At 43.1% G+C, this 17,055-nt stretch overlaps 1 protein-coding gene across 2 annotated transcripts in view; it reads right to left on the reverse strand.

Annotated features, from left to right (window-relative positions):
• Positions 1 to 422: 422 nt before the first annotated feature.
• DCUN1D1 (defective in cullin neddylation 1 domain containing 1) overlaps positions 423 to 17,055 on the reverse strand; it is a 36,759-nt gene continuing 20,126 nt past the window's right edge. For both annotated transcript variants that reach the window (XM_030216025.1, XM_030216024.1), the window contains exons 3-7: positions 14,924 to 15,092; positions 12,567 to 12,697; positions 11,629 to 11,711; positions 7,925 to 8,021; positions 423 to 528 (exon numbers count right to left, since the gene is read on the reverse strand). In XM_030216025.1, the coding sequence (XP_030071885.1) occupies positions 449 to 528; positions 7,925 to 8,021; positions 11,629 to 11,711; positions 12,567 to 12,697; positions 14,924 to 15,092 (560 nt within the window). In that variant the 3' untranslated portion in view covers positions 423 to 448. The remainder of the gene's footprint in view (positions 529 to 7,924; positions 8,022 to 11,628; positions 11,712 to 12,566; positions 12,698 to 14,923; positions 15,093 to 17,055) is intronic.

The following is a 17,055-nucleotide window of genomic DNA, read 5'->3' on the forward strand; positions in this document are numbered from 1 at the left end:
AGTTTCTGAAACTAATCAAAAGTGTATATTTAAGGAGTTTCAAAAGATGTTGATACTCATCTGTACTAAATGAACGCTGAACAATCGTTGGCGAATGAAGACAGAACTGAGCCTTGTGTAGAAGGAAAAAAAAAAAAACTTCAAAATAATCGTCACAAGGCTTCTAAAAGCTCAGGGCAGAGTAAAACTGGGATGATCCACAGACATAAGATGAAATCCACAATGCTGGAATATAAGTGGCAAACAGCAGCCCAGACTGGAAGAGAAGCCCAAACCACCATTAGGAAGAGTGAAATATGAGATGGTGTAAGATGTATCCTTAAGGTTTGCCTCAACACTCATTGTGAGGATTGATCTTCAGTTCAGTCCAGTCAGTAGATATCAACTCGGCAATTTTCTGTAGTATTTATTTGTACAGGCTATGTACATTCTAGAAGGTTCTTTAGTGCTACACTGTTGTACTTTTTGTCCCTGCAATTTGAGGGCGTGCAAATTCCACAAAGTCATCAATAAGAACTGGCCATGCTCCTAGAAAAAAAAAAGAGAAATACACAAAATAAAGCCAATGATTACTTACGTTTGTAGAATAAAATAAAGATAAAAGTTACAGGCTTGTAATATCTTTTAGAAGACCAATATTAACAAATAATAATGATAGTGTGATCTTCTCAGACCAAATCTGTCCTTTCTTCATACCTATGGGCCTCAAAACTATAGCCACTACTTTTGTATAATTCTGTATGTTTGTTTGTTTATTTATTTGGATTTTGCTCACACCTTTTCAGTAGTAGCTGAAGGTGAAGTTACATTCAGGTACACTGTGTATTGTTCATATTGCTTCATTGAAAGAGTATTGCAACCTGAAAAATACCCGTTTTCTCCATTTTGGTTCTGGACAAAACAGGATTCTTTTCAGGTCTTCTAAAAGATATTGTAAACCTGTAACTTATCTGTAGGAACAGATAAGAGGTGCTAAGACAGGCCTTGACAATTTTTCATTAAATCTAGGAACCAACAGCAGACCTCTCTCATTTCTCCTTCCCCACCCCTCCAACACTGTCCTGAGTGACGTTCATGGATGATCCTCCCAGATCAGCAACAGTTCTTTTTTCCTATTCTGTGTTTGTGGGCAAAGAAACTTTAGTAAATCAGTCCCTTAAGATGCCTCTACAAATCACTGGCAGAAGCCAGCCCTTTCCAAAGCATGCTGTCAGCTGTGTGATAACACTGCCCTGACCAGAGCCACACTACCTCTTTGCTTGACCTATCATCACCATGGTCTGGGTCCCCATCAGTCTCTGTTCATCTCTCTCTCATATAACCCCATGAAGCCTTCACTTAATCTCTTTGTGGCTTATGCCCCCTCCCCCATCCTTCACCCACTCTCTCTGTGGCCCATAGACCCCCCCCCCCCTCCCTCCCCAGCCTTCATCTAGTCTCTCTGTGGCTCACAGACTCACCTCTCTCCCCAGCCTTCATCCAGTCTCTGTGGCTCCCAGACCCCCTCCCTCCCCAGCCATCCAGTCTCTCTGTGGCTCCCAGACCCCCCCTCCCTCCCCAGCCTTCATCCAGTTTCTCTGGGGCTCCCAGACCCCCCCTCCCTCCCCAGCCTTCATCCAGTGTCTCTGTGGCTTATAGAACCAGTCTTTCTGTGGCTCATAGAACCCCTCCCTCCCCAGCCTTCTCCAGTCTCTCTATGGCTCATAGAAACCCATCCCCCCCGGCCTTCATCCAATCTCTCTGTGGCTCACAGAATTCCTCCCACCCCAGCCTTTATCCAGTCTCTCTGTGGCTCATAGACCCACTCCCTTCGCAGCCTTTACCCAGTCTCTCTATGGCTCATAGACCCCCTGCCCAGTCTCTCCGTGACTGAGCCCCCTCCAGCTTTCACCCGATCTCCTTCTAAGCTCATAGCCCCCCTCCCCCATCCAAGCTTTGGAAGCCATGTTAATTTTGAGAAGAAATGTACAAGCTGCCCTGATGTAGCAGAATTGTGAACCAGAGGCCTCTGTTGGATTATATTTGGGGTTCTGCTCATAAAATATATTAACAGGTTGCTTTAGTTATGTACTCTTTCTTTGAGATCATAGCATAGTCTTTTATTTTAATTTGAAAAATTAATTTAAATAAAAGCATGTTGGTATATTTTCGCAGTAAATTGGGGATCTTAATTTTACCTTCTCACAATTTGTGTTGCTTTTAGTTTCTACCAGTGCCTTTTTTTGAATGACCTTTTTAAAGTTAGGTTTTTGCATTTTGCCACAGTCGAGTTTTTTTAGACTAATGATAGACTTGCTCCAATCTGTTGCTTTTTGGAGATGTTTTATAATGCATAAAACATACCAACAATAGCATTCAGTAACAAAATACAAACAATAGCTTTAAACCTTGATCACATGTGCTGTTTGAGAGCATTTTTTTTTTTTTTTACTGAGGTCTTCTTTCCCACTTTTAATAAATTTGAAAATATATTGAATTCTGGATGATTTAAAGAAATATTTTCAAAGCACTTAGACTTATAAAGTTACAATGTAACTTACAGAACTTTCTAAGTCTAAGTGCTTTGAAAATCAGCCCCATAGTTTGTTTTTGGTGGGTAGAAACTTTACAACATTAATTTTGAGTAGGTAGATAATTAATTTTCTGGAGACTTCAATTACCCCATTATTGATTGAGTGAATGTCTCCTCAGGGCCTGCTAGGGATGTAAAGTTCATAGAAACCATAAATAATTACTTCTAATTCTCAGCAGAATACAGGACCTGATCTAAGGATAATTGTAGACAAGCTGCTTGGTAACAGTGATCTTAAGGCAATCAAATTTGATAACTGCCAGAAAAATCTAAGTAAAAACATTTACTAAAAGGAAAACAATGACAAAACGAAGAAAGCAAACTAAAATAAGCCACTGTGAGGGTTAACCACCGTATTCTATATATGGAGCCCAAAGTTGGGTGCTGATCAAAGATGTGCATTAAAAATAAATTGGCTTATGAGCTAATTAAATGCAATAAAAATTGATATTTAACAATTGTTAGTTAATTAGAATTAAATAAATAGTTGCGCATGCATCTTCCTGGGTGCATAAATCCCCTAGCACACAATTCAAAAGGGACCGGGCAAGGGTGTTCAAAAAAAAACTGTGCACGGAGTTATAGAGAAATAGTGCCATTCCCATGGCCGGCATTTACACCAGGTTTCAGCTGGTGTAAATACCGGTGCCCAAATTTGGAAGCAGGAATCAACTCTAAGTTCTATTCTACAAAGAGTGCTCAACTGGGCCCCATTTACTGAATTCGGTCCTAAATGTTTTCCTCAGACACAGAGATGGTATTTTAAACTATTTTGAAAGCCCAGACAAAATGGATTCCATAAATTAAACAAAAGTCAAAAGACAGCCAAACAACTGCCAACGTAACTAGATAGGGTTGTGAAAGCCACCATTACTGTCGACATAACTAGAAAGACAGGAAACAACATATGCCCTGGTAAATTGCATGTTAACATTAATAAGGCAAGCCAAGAGAAATTTTGAGAAGAGACTTGCTCAAAGGCAATAAATAATAAACAGTTTTTCAAGTACAACAAAAATAAGAAGCCTACGATGGAATTAGTTGAATTATAAGATGACCAGAGTATCCAAGGGAGTTCAGGGAGGATAAGGCTACAGCGAGAGTGACTGTTCCACCAAAACCACTCTTTGTTGATGATTCAGAGAAACTAAAGCAGTCACTATGAATCTAGACAAGGTGCTAGAGCAAACTGTCATACTAATTAGCGATAAATCACAAGGACCTGTTGGTATTCACCCTAGAGGTATGAAAGTACTCAAATATGAAACTGCAGACCTCTATCCTGTCATGAAAATGTGCTGCTGCATTTCAGGAAAAGAGATTAGCTAACACAATGCCAATTTTTAAAAAGGGCTCCAGGAGTGACCAAGGAAATTACAGATCGGTGAATTTGGCATCAGTACAAGGTGAAATGATAGAAATTACTATTAAGAACAAAGCTACTGGGCATATGGATAAATAAGACTTAATGGGGAAGAGCCAGCATGACGAGCTGAAAGCTAGAAGAATATTATTTTTGCTTAAGTTGTGATACAGCTATAATGGTTGTCTGCATTGTATTAGCACTGTATTGTTTATTTTTATTGTAAACTGCTTTAAAACCCTGGTTGTGTTAAGCAGTATATATAATCAATAAAGCAAATCAAAATTACGAAAGGAGAAATAATGTCAAACTAAACTAATCTATTAGAAATCTTTGAAGGAGAAATGTATTTGGATTTTCAGAAGAGATCTGCTAAAAGCCCTCATGAGAAACTCTTCAATAAATTAAGAAGTCATGGGATATGAGGCAATTTCTTACAGTGAAAACAAAGAGTAAGTCTAATGGGGGAAGTTATCACCCTGGGCTACTGTTAAGATGTTCTATTTTACGGTTAACTCCAGTGGGAAAATATTACATCTTAACGGTAGCCCATGTTGATAATTACCTCCCTAAGAGGGTCTTTTACTAAAGTGCGCTAGCGTTTTTAGCTTGCGCTAAAAGTCAGCCAACGGTAAATGCCGAGACGCTCATAGGAATATAACTGGAATCTCAGCATTTAGCACACCTTAGTAAAAGGCCCCCTACATGGTCAGGTTTCCCAGTACAAAAAAAGTGAATAGTGGAATGCCCCAAGGATCTGTCTTAGGGAAAATTATTCAAATTTATTACAACATGAGCAGATTATGAGTAGTTGGGAAGAGGGGACTTGTACACATTAAATTTTATCTTCTATTTAGATGCATGGAGGGGCATTTCCGAACAGGGACACCCATCGCTAAGGGCGCCCATCTCCGAGGACGGTGCGGCGAAGGGATGGGGCCAACCGTATTTTCGAACGAGATGAGCGTCCATCTTTCATTTCGAAAAGATGGTTGGGGGCGCCCAAATCTCGACCTAAATGCTGAGATCGCCGGATTTAGAGATGGGCCGATGGCGCCCATCTCAAAAATGAACCAATTCAAGGCATCTGGTCGTGGGAGGGGCCAGAATTCATAGTGCACTGGTCCCCCTCACATGCCAGGGCACCAACCGGGCACCCTAGGGGGCACTACAGTGGACTTGGCAAATTGGTCCCAGGTGCATAGCTCCCTTACCTTGGGTGCTGAGCCCCCCCCCCCCCAAACCCCACTCCCCACAACTATACACCACTACCATAGCCCTAAGGGGTGGAGGGGGGCACCCACATGTGGGTACAGTGGGTTTCTGGTGGGTTTTGAAGGGCTCCCATTTTCCAACACAAGTGTAATAAATGGGGGGGGGGGGGGGGGATGAATGGGCCTGGGTCCACCTGCCTGAAGAATACTGCACCCACTAAACCTGCTCCAGGGATCTGCTGTCATGGACCGGAGTATGACATTTGAGGCTGGCATAGAGGCTGGCAAAAAAAGTTCTTAAAGTTAGTGACCACTGGGGGAGTCAGGGGAGGTCATCCCCGATTCCCTCTGGTGGTCATCTGGGCAGTTCGGGCACTTTTTTGTGACTTGGACCTAAAAAAAAAAGGGACCAAAAAAAGTGGACCACATTCTCGCCAGGGACGTCCATTTTTTTCTATTATTGGCCGCAGCCGGCCATCTCTTAACCACACCCCGGCACGCCCCTGTCCCACCTTCGCTACCCTTCCAACACGCCCCCAGGAACTTCGGCCGTCCCGGCGACGGAAAGCACTTGGGGACGCCCAAAATCGGCTTTCGATTATGCCGATTCTGGCGCCCCTGAGAGAAGGGTAGCCCATCTCCCGATTTGTGTGGAAAGATGGGCGCCCTTCTCTTTCGAAAATGAGCTGGATGGTCTCACAAGTGCAAAGTAATGCACATAGCAAAAAATAATCCTAATATGGCAATTTTTACACTTTTTACCTATGAATTTTAAATCAGTTTTCAAAAGGTAAATAGGTGTGTGGATTTTCATTTTGAAAACTGTCATAAAAATATACTCACAGACACTTGCATCTCCTCTTTTCTGTGGGTATCAGTACATTTTCTAATCAACCTAATGCATTTCTTACTCCATTCCTGCATGTCCTAAGTGTCATGTTCCCTGCCTGCGCAAGGTATGGGCATCTGAAGAGATGGCGGCCATCTTGGATTTGGGCATATCCAGGAGAGGGTGGCCATCTCAGAGGTGGGCATCTTAAGAGGGGGCGGCCATCTTGGTGTTGGGCAGCCGCAGGAAGGAAGCCCATGTTTGGGCTTGAGGGTGTCTCTGTTTGGGGCAGCCATCTTGAAGACAGCTGTACATGTTTGGGCCTAATTCCTGTACTATTTAAAGCCAGGCCACCAGTCCTCCCATGCTTCGGCTTCTATTCAGTTCTCTGAGTAGTTGCAGTGCTTCTGGGTTTTTCTACGGTTTGCTGCCTGGTATTGACCTTCGCCTGATTCTGGATTTTCTACTGTTTGCTGTCTGGTATTGACCTTCGCCTGATTCTGGATTTGCTTCTGTCTGCTGCCTGGTATTGACCTGTGCCTGATCCTGGATTTTCCATTATGGGTCGAGGACGCCCATGTGTTAGGCACGCCCAAGTCCTTCCTTCGCTATGCCTCCAATACACCCCCGGGAGCTTTGGTCGTCCCCACGATGGAAAGCAGTTGGGGATGCCCAAAATTGGCTTTCGATTATGCCGATTTGGGTGACCCTGTGAGAAGGACGCCCATCTTCCAATTTGTCGAAAGATGGGCATCCTTCTCTTTCGAAAATAAGCCTGATAGGCACCTACGCGGCTTAGTTAAAGGACCTCTTAGAAAATATCTTCTATTGTAACTATTCATTAGAAAATGCTTTGTTATAGCTATATCATTGTTGTATCAGCATCCCAATTTTTTGATGTAGATCGTTTTTTCTTTTTTTTAAGTGTACTCCTACTCTGAACCCTGATTTGGGGATACAGTGGGTTATAATAACAGAGAACATATAACACAACAAACAGTTATTTACCCTTTCAAACACTAGGACTACAGAACTATATGGATAGTATTTTTAAATAAATTTAAGAAAGCATTTTATCAGTCCGTGCACAGTCAAGTGGTGGAATTTAATACTGGAGGCTGTTGTTTTGGCTAGTAATATTGCTGAATTTAAAAAGGGTTTGGCTAGGCTCCTGGAGGACAGGCCAATTAACCACAGACTTGGCATTCCTGCTCTTACTTCTGGCAGTGAACAACAGAGAATAGACTTTTCCACTGGGATATGCTGGGTATTTCCAGTAATCCGTAACTGACGCTATCAGAAAAAAGATATGCAGCTGGATGGACCGCTGGTCTGATCCATCACACCATTCAAGTTCTTATGACCTCACACTTCAGACCTTCCATCCTGTTATGGAGTAACATAGTAACATAGTAGATGACGGCAGAAAAAGACCTGCACGGTCCATCCAGTCTGCCCAACAAGATAACTCATATGTGCTACTTTTTGTGTATACCCTACTTTGATTTGTACCTGTGCTCTTCAGGGCACAGACCGTATAAGTCTGCCCAGCACTATCCCCGCCTCCCACCACCGGCTCTGGCACAGACCGTATAAGTCTGCCCAGCACTATCCCTGCCTCCAACCACCGGCTCTGGAACAGACCGTATGAGTAAGTCTGATTTTCAAAAATGCCCATGTGCTTTGGGAGCAGAAACATCTATCAAAATTCTTGGCATTTCTTACCACTGAGAAGAGACATTGTCTGAAATGTATGAGAGTTTCAGAATGGATCTTTTTAACATCTCTTTAGATTGTTATTGAAAATAGACTGAAATAAATACAGAATGTGTTAAGAGTATACTGCAGTAAGACACATAAGACCACTTGATGCTTGTCAAAAAATCTATAAGGCATGGAAAAAAAAACAGAAAAATGATAGCAAATTAATTGGAGTGAAAACCCACCTTCCTCATCATAGTTAGACATATCATCTGCTATCATCGCACTGAAGTCTAAAAGAAGGTTCCATGTATCTTTGGGTATTGATCGTTTATGATGTTCCTAGGAAGTGGGGAAAAGCACACTGTATTACTCAGCTAAGTAAATGTTAAAGACCAGCTCTAATCCTGAGCTTCACAGGATATCAAAATATACTGAACATTCTCTCATTACCTAAAAGCCCCTCCCCCATACCTTTCAGCTATGCACAAGAACTTCCTACCTCATCTCACACTGGTAGACATCTCCATGTAATCAGCTATTTACACGTCAAAACTAGTCATTTTAGTCATGCAAAGAAGCTTTAACATACCGTACTAGTCTGAATAAAAGACAGCTTCAAATGTAAGACTACCTCCTTGTATTTGAGCCACTTTGGTAAACACCTCAACGCAGTCAATATCAATCACCATCTCTGCTGACTCAATCACCAAGTCCTCCTTCCCCTTTCCACAACTAACCCTCCCAACTCAATCTCCCAGACCAAACCTTCCCCGTACACCTCACCAGCCCACACCCAGATTCCTAGCACTCTCCCTCCACCCACTCAGTCCTTGAATCTCTGCTATCTCCCCAATTTTCCTTGCCCTCGGTGCTTCTCTTTCCCCCTTCCCCATCTATCCCCCCTCATCTGCAGCCCAGCCTGTTCAGAGCTGGTGAACAAGAAAGCAAACTCAGCAGCCTGGCATTTAACCTCCCACATCTTGAAGTCCCTCTACAGCCCAGCATTTCTCCAGCCTGCTCGTCCTGATTCCAATCTCTTTCCTGGCACAGTTTACTTAATCTGGTGGGATGGGTTAGCTCTGTGTATGCCATGATAGGAATGTCCCAGGGTTATGTTGTAGATTATCTCAGTCTCTCAGATATACTGCTAATGCTCATCTCAACACCTGTTGAGCCTAGTGGTTAGTGCAGTGGACTTTGATCCTGGGGAACTGCGTTCGATTCCCACTGCAGCTCCTTGTGACTCTGGGCAAGTCACTTAACCCTCCATTGCCCCTGGTACAAAATAAGTACCTGAATATATGTAAACTGCTTTGAATGTAGTTGCAAAAACCTCAGAAAGGCGGTATATCAAGTCCCATTTCCCATTCCCTTATGACATCACAGTATCAGAAGTGAGCCAAGCAATCAAGCCATTGTGACATCACTGATGAGGTTGGCTCTTATTGGTAGAATGAGTGGAGGAGTAGCCTAGTGGTTAGTGCAGTGGACTTTGATCCTGGGGAACTGTATTGGGCAATCAAGCCATTGTGACATCACTGATGAGGTTGGCTCTTATTGGTGGAATGAGTGGAGGAGTAGCCTAGTGGTTAGTGCAGTGGACTTTGATCCTGGGGAACTGAGTTCAATTCCCACTGCAGTTCCTTGTGACTCTGGGCAAGTCACTTAACCCTCCATTGCCCCTGGTACAAAATAAGTACCTGAACATATGTAAACCGCTTTGAATGTAGTTGCAAAAACCCAAGAAAGGCGGTATGTCAAGTCCCAGTTCCCTTCCCTTTCATAAGGTGTAAAATGTACAAAGGGTTGTAGAAAAAAAGTGGCCGTACACTCTATCCTCTTTATCTGCAGTCAGCTTTTTCATTCATTTCTGTGGTTTATTCTCCTGCAATAGGTCCATAAACAAACATCCTTACGGTGAAAATATTTTCTCCGTCTGCAGTATCTCCACTATCACTACTTTGTTTTTAAGCTGAGGACGGGCACCTAAGTTTCAAGGTTCTTTATTTACTTTGTTATACCGCCCCATCAGAACTGTCTGAGCAGTTTACGTAATCAAAAAAATAAATCTACATAATAAATATTAAAGAGAATTCCATTCAGAAAGGAACGATGAGCAAAGAGTACAAAACATTTCACACAAAGACATCCAGGTCATTCTGCCATGCTGACAATCCCAACCCCCTCCCCTCCTGGCTAAAAAGGAAAAGGTCAAGAGAAGGCAGCTTCAAACAAAAACGTTTTTACTTCAGTCTTAAATTTGGCCAGGGAATCCTGTCGACGAATATATAAAGGAAGAATATTCCAAAGACTGGGGGGCCATCACAGAACGATATGCTACCAAGTATGAATAGTTTGTTTTCTTCCAGCCATACTTGATTTGCAGTGTTGCCTTACTGAGATTTAGTATAGATTTTATACAGCAGGGTCACCGCATGAAGATACTCAACAGTGCTTGGTAAGAGCAATCTATTCTCTCACTGTTCTCACAGCAATCCACCAGCCTTACTACTCAATTTTAGGCTATGTGGTGCTCCGTAAAATCCCCAAAGTTCATACAGCTGATCTGTCATGCACAGGAAAGAGACGCGACAGGAGGAGCAGGTCAGAAAAGAATAATCTATCAGCTCTACTCTTGTGTTGTCCTGGCCTAGTCAGGTTGGACCACAGGGGAAAGGCCTTTGGGAAGGAGAGTGAAGGATGGGTTTTGTCCATGTTTATAGGATGAGATGGGCTTCTGGACATTTTATAAGTCCAAAAAAAAACTAACATGATCTCAATCATGTTCGTCCTTTAGATTGTAAGCTCCTTTGAGCAGGGACTGTCCTTCTTTGTTAAGAATGATTAACGAACAAGCTTCCTTCCGAAAACTACTGAAGACGTACCTGTTTGAACAAACTTACGGAAAGAACCAAAACACATAGAGTCCATACTCACTGTTCACCAATGCAACATACATCCACTTCAGATCCCTCATCCTGTAATCAATTGTCCCACTGTCTCCTCCCAATGTTTCTATGTTGATGTCCCATTGTTATATTCCCAATGATAATCGAATGTCTCACACAACTCTGTACAATGTATTCCATATTCAAGTTGTTACAAATGTATTTCTATTATTCATATCTTATTGTAAGCCACACTGAGCCCGCAAAAAGGTGGGAAAATGTGGGATACAAATGCAATAAATAAATAAATAAATAAACTGTAAAGCGCTGCGTAACCCTAGTAGCGCTCTAGAAATGTTAAGTAGTAGTAATCAGTAATACACAGAAGTAATGGGAAAAATTTATTTATTAACTGCAACAAAAACAGTGTACAGTTCCAATTGTCTGCTGCTCTAGCACATACTAAAAAAACAGATAATAAGGAGGAAAAGACCTCAAACGGCCTGAGTGCTATAGCAAATTGGTCGCTGATAACTTCACAACACTCTATAGGTTATTGTATCATCACTGGCCCAAAACCTCATTTTGTGCATATTTAGTGAAAATTATATATTTTCTTTCACCTTATTCAAAAAATCAAATCACCTAACACCGCCCAAAAATGACAAATGAGGCACTTAGCTTTTTATTAAATTCAGCTGCTCCACTCCCGATCTCATTGCTCCTAACGGGGACCCAATTCGCCCACCGGCTTTTTCAAGGGAAAACACGGAGGTCACCAGGTGTTTTGTCGTCTTCTTCACATCAAATCAGCAGCAATGAAGAAGACATATTTTTTAATATGTCCCTAGAGCAGCAGGTAATTGGAACTCTACAGCGTTTTTGTTGCAAGTAATTTGAATTTACTGTAGATGAGTATACATATTTGGAAGTGATCTTTATTTATTAACTGCCCTTATGAAGGGATTCACCCAAAGTGGTGTACAGCATAATGAATTAGTACCTTCGAAAACGCAAATAAGTAAACTGAACATTCCAGTTACGTATCTTCAACTTACCAACAAAAATGTATTCCATAAGTCTAAGAATTTGAATCTCCCATTTAGTACTAAGTTCCAGTAGGCAATGGCCATTTCTAAATCTGCAAATTTAAAACAAATCATCACAAACATGAAGACACAAAGGGAAAAGCGGACCTGAACCCCACCCCCTGGACACAAAATGATGAAAAACAACTTTATAAATCAGATCAAAAACGTACAAGTTGGGTGAAGGGGAAATACTTTCTTAAGTTGTGTCAGTGTCATATGAACTGTTCTTCCTTTTTAATTTGTGCTCCTCTACCTGACCTTCCTCAAGTCTCACTAGACGAAAGCAATCGTCCATGACCAGAGACTGGAACAGCTAGTATTGTACATCTACTTAGTGGCATCACTACACTTCATAAGCCTCAGCCTGCAGGTTTATGCCCCAAATTTTCCACTGAAGCCATGTACGGTGGTGCTGGATATAATCCATGGGAATTTCAGGTAAACTTAAAAGAAAGCATTTCTGAAATATGAAAGAGCATTAGCTGCTTTTTATCAATGCACAATTTATTTTATACTAGAAAAGTCATGGTTTACATAAAATATTAATTCTGTATTGTTTCTGGATGTGCAGCCTACAAATTTGAAAGTAGGAGCACCAATGATCAAGGCTCAAAAACTAGCTACAGATCATTCCTGCACGTTTCAAGTCATCCATAATTCTACTACCTTTAAAACAATAAATAAGGATGTTAACTTCACACGCTTACTACAGGAGCATCTGGGAACGCAATTAAAGAGAGTACTACAGAATTTCAATATTGGTTGGAGAACGGGAAATTGTAGCTCCCTAGTTTAGGTGAGACCAAAACACTCTGCACAAATATAAAACATCTCATTACACATTAGAGTACACACTCAAATTTCTCAGCAATTTTGCATGTGCCGACATTTGCAGGAATACATACCTAAACCTTTTTGCCCTGGATTCTTTGCAAAGTTGAAAGTAAACTGATAAAAATCTTTAAATCTTCCTGGCTCTTTTAGCTCTTGTTCCATTTTTGGGAGCTGGGCCTTTAGTTTTTCTATGCTATCACATCTATTCAAAATAAACAAACATGCAAATGAGTTCAACTGTTTCTTGCTGGATTTAAGATTTCCTCTTAGAAAGAAATATCAAAGGCTAAATTCTGTCTCCATCTACCGATTATTACGTTACATATCATTTCCCCTCCCCCCACAGATTCTGTGCCGATGTCATAGCATCTCATTCTTTTACCAGTGAGAAGAAATCAAGATGGCTGATAAACTAAGACAGAAATGAAAACAGAAATGAAAATGTGCTGAACTGTTAGAATGGCCCCTAACAGCAGAATAAAAACGTGTCCGTGTCAGGCAGAAGGGTGTAATGTTTCAATCCAGCCACTGGTGTCTGTAATGGTCAGTGATGACTTCTGTCCTACTCTGATCAGGTTTAAATCCATTGGCAAGAGTCTTGCAACAGTCAACTCAAAAGTATGGCTTCATTTATCCAAAGGGTTCACCCATTCTGCCACTATGAGAAAATAAAAACCTTGATAGATCTGGTCTTTAGAGAATTTATTAGTAGAAATATCATTGCGTGGGATAAACATAAAGGAATCCTGTTCAGAAGGAAGGGATCCTCAGAAGCTTAGCAGAGATTGGGTGGCAGCACTGGTGGCTGGGAGGTGGGGCTAGTGGTTGGGAGGCGGAGCTAGTGCTAGGCAGACTTCTACGGTCTGTGCCCTGAAAATGGCAGATACAAATCAAGGTCAGGTATACATATAAAGTAGCACATATGAGTTTATCTTGTTAGGCAGACTGGATGGACTATACAGGTCTTTCTCTGCCGTCATCTACTATGTTACTATCCTGCTTATTTTCGAACGAGAAGGCCGGCCATCTTCCGACACAAATCAGGAGATGGCTGGCCATCTCCTGAACCCGGCCAAATCGGTATAATCGAAAACTGATTTTGGACGGCTTCAACTGCATTCTGTCGCAGGGCCGGCCAAAGTTAAAGGGGGCGTTTCAGCAGGGTACGGAAAGCAGGACGGGGGCATGGTTACGAGATGGCTGGCTTCGGCCAAACAATGGAAAAAAAAAAGGCCGGCTCTGACGAGCACTTCGCCTTCACTTGGTCCATTTATTTTTAGGACCAAGCCTCCAAAAAGTGCCCGAACTGACCACATGACCACCGGAGGGAATCAGGGATGACCTCTCTGTACTCCCCCAGTGGTCACCAACCCCCTCCCACCCTTAAAAAAAACAACATTTTTTGCCAGCCTCAAATGTCATACCCAGCTCCATGACAGCAGTATGCAGGTCCCTGGAGCAGTTTTAGGGGGTACTGCAGTGCACTTCAGGCAGGCGGACCAAGGCCCACCCCCACCCCCCCCCCCCACCTGTTACACTTGTGGTGGTAAATGGGAGCCCTCCAAAACCCACTGTACCCACATGTAGGTGCCCCCCTTCACCCATAAGAGCTATGGTAGTAGTGTACAGTTGTGGGGAGTGGGTTTTGTGGGGTATTTGGCGGGCTCAGCACCCAAGGGAAGGGAGCTATGTACCTGGGAGCAATTTATGAAGTCCACTGCAGTGCCCCCTAGGGTGCCCAGTTGGTGTCCTGGCTTGTCAGGGGGACCAGTGCACTACGAATGCTGGCCCCTCCCATGACCAAATGCATTGGATTTGGCCGGGTTTGAGATGGCCGGCATCGGTTTCCATTATCGGCGAAAACCGATGCCGGCCATCTCAAACCCGGCTATCTCTGACATTTGGCCGGCCCCAACCGTATTATCGAAACGAAAGATGGCCAGCCATCTTGTTTCGATTATACGGTTCGGGACACCTCTTTACAGCGCCGGCCTTAGAGATGGCCGTCCATATAGACGGCCGGCGCCGTTTGATTACGCCCCTCCACGTTACTATGTAAATAGCTAAAAGCTCTCCTATGCCGGGTATCTTTTACAGTAATGACCTGAAAGCTCCAGCTTACAAGCAGTGTTTTTTTTTGTTTCTGAAAATTACTTGTGTTTCCACTTTCTCCACTCTCTTTATGGATATGTATCACTTAAAAAAAAAAAAAAAAAAAAAAAGAACTCTTACATATCACTGGAGGCCTTTTCCCACATAGACACAGGATGAGAAAAAGCTTTAATAAAATCAGGCCTCATATTTTCCATACGAAGTGGGAAGCCCTGGCCTTGAAAAGTTATAAATACTAGCAAGAGAAGCCCTTGTATGTTGGGCTCGCTACATGCCTCGTCAGTCACGTCACATACAAACTGCGCTGCCTACTTACCCCAGTTCTGTCATTCCATCCAGGAACTCCTGCTTTGAGAATTCACACTGTGTCGCTGCCCTGAATTTCCATGCAATGATTAGTACACTAATACTGGCTGGGTCAAGTGTCAAATCATCACAGAATTGCTGAATACCATCTATACCGATTTTATTTTCATCTTGAGGATCTATGGAAAATAAAATATAAATGAAAAAGCCCAACGGCAGTGCCTCAAGATACCCTATGAATATGAAAGTGCTCTGCAAAATTGTTCCGCGCTGACAATGAATTCCTGGAAAACTATTACCCTCCCCATCCCCCACAACTCCAAAGCAAAGACACAAGGGAGAGGTCTGCAATATAACTGGAAAGCAGTGTTGTAGGTTAACCACTTGAGATAAAAGAACTCCAATGGCAGTCACTGGCAAGGATGTATTCACAACATTTCTACAGTACAACTTAGCTTTGAAATTGACCTGGGTGCAGGGCCGTGCCAATACGGTAAGCGAGGTAAGCATGGCAGGAGGGCGCCGTCCTCTGGGGGGGCGCCCCGCCACGCCATGCTTACCTCGCCCTCTCCCATGTCCCAACTGCCTGCCCTCTTCCCCCCCCCCCCCCCAAGATCCCTTTTAAATATACCTCCGGCAGCGAACGAAGGCGCAGCGTCAGTGAAGGAGGCGGCGCTCCCGACGTCTCTACTAGTCTTCCCTTCGCTCAGTGTTCCGCCTTCTTCTGACATCAAGGAAATGACATCAGAAGAAGACGGGACATTGAGCGAAGGGAAGACTAGAGATGTCGGGAGCGTCGCCTCCTTCACTGACGCTGCGCCTTCGTTCGCTGCCAGAGGTAAATTTAAAAGGGATCTTGGGGGGGGGGGGGGGGGAGAAGAGGGCGGGCAGTTGGGACATGGCCCAGGGAGCAGGAGGGCAGCGATCACCTTCACGGGGGGGGGGGGCATGCAACTGTTCGTCTGCGGGGGGGGGGGGGGGGCGTGCGCCAACTGATCATCTGCAGGGGGGGCGCCACAGACCCTTGGCACGGCCCTGCCTGGGTGTCACTGTTTACCTGGGTAAATAAGTTGTCCAACAGCTGCCCTCATTGAATCCAGCTAAAAGGAGCTGCAGAGTTTCTGGCTTCTAGCCAGACTGAGGGACAGAGCTCTTGGACTGGATTGGAAAACAATGAGTTTATACTGAATTTTCAACCCTCTAAACTTTTTTTTTCTGCCTGCAGAAAAAAAGCACACGTGCAAAGGTTGGGTTCTGTTTACCTGTGGGCAATTTTAATAGGGAAAACATGGCTATTATTCCTTTGAAACTCGGGAACATAGACTATGGGTACAAAGGACCTGAAGGCCTGGACTATAAGCTGGCTGTTTGAAAATTTCCCCCTTTTGTATAAACTTTTCACAATTCAGTGGTCAAACAGAGCTGATCTCTGCCTATAATAAGGACCCATTTAACATGGAGAGATTAGCTTGACTGATAGCCGCATTGAGCCTGCTATGAGTGGGAAAGCGCGGGGTACAAATGTAACAACAACACATGCTCAATTATGCTAGGGCTTCTATTTACAGATTTTCTGGGGTACACAAGGCATACAAGTTGTAAGGATAGAAAATATTAATCACTCACACAAGTTTTGCCAAGGAAGCAGAATATCATTTGTGGTAATTATAGCTATGAGACTTTTGGATAAAAATGTCCAAGCCAGTTTGAAGCCCATCATGTGATCTAAATGAACAGCTCACCGCTCATGGAAAGCCCAGTTGCCAGACAAAAATTATTAGTTGAAACAACTGAGAGTTGTGATGGACAGGAATTTGAAGGGAAACATGTACTAGGTGCAAAACAGAAGTTCACTTCTGAGTTTGCTGTCAGAAAGGGCAAAAAGAAATTTGGAGACATGCAATTAATTATAAAGCTAATATCCATTTTTTTTGAACAAAAAGTAAGAAAAGAAAACCACAGCCCTATAATCGGGCAAAAGATACTAAGGATGCTGCAGTTCATCAGCGTACGTCTTCCCTGCTGCTTCAGCTGTGGACAAATGAAAATGCCACAGTTGATCAAGGCTTCAGCTCTAACATCTTACACTCCTAGGACAACAGAAGTCGTACCGGGCTGATTTCAGCAACATCCACATTCTTT

Source organism: Microcaecilia unicolor, chromosome 10, assembly GCF_901765095.1.
Source record: "Microcaecilia unicolor chromosome 10, aMicUni1.1, whole genome shotgun sequence".
Classification (NCBI taxonomy): Eukaryota; Metazoa; Chordata; class Amphibia; order Gymnophiona; family Siphonopidae; genus Microcaecilia; species Microcaecilia unicolor.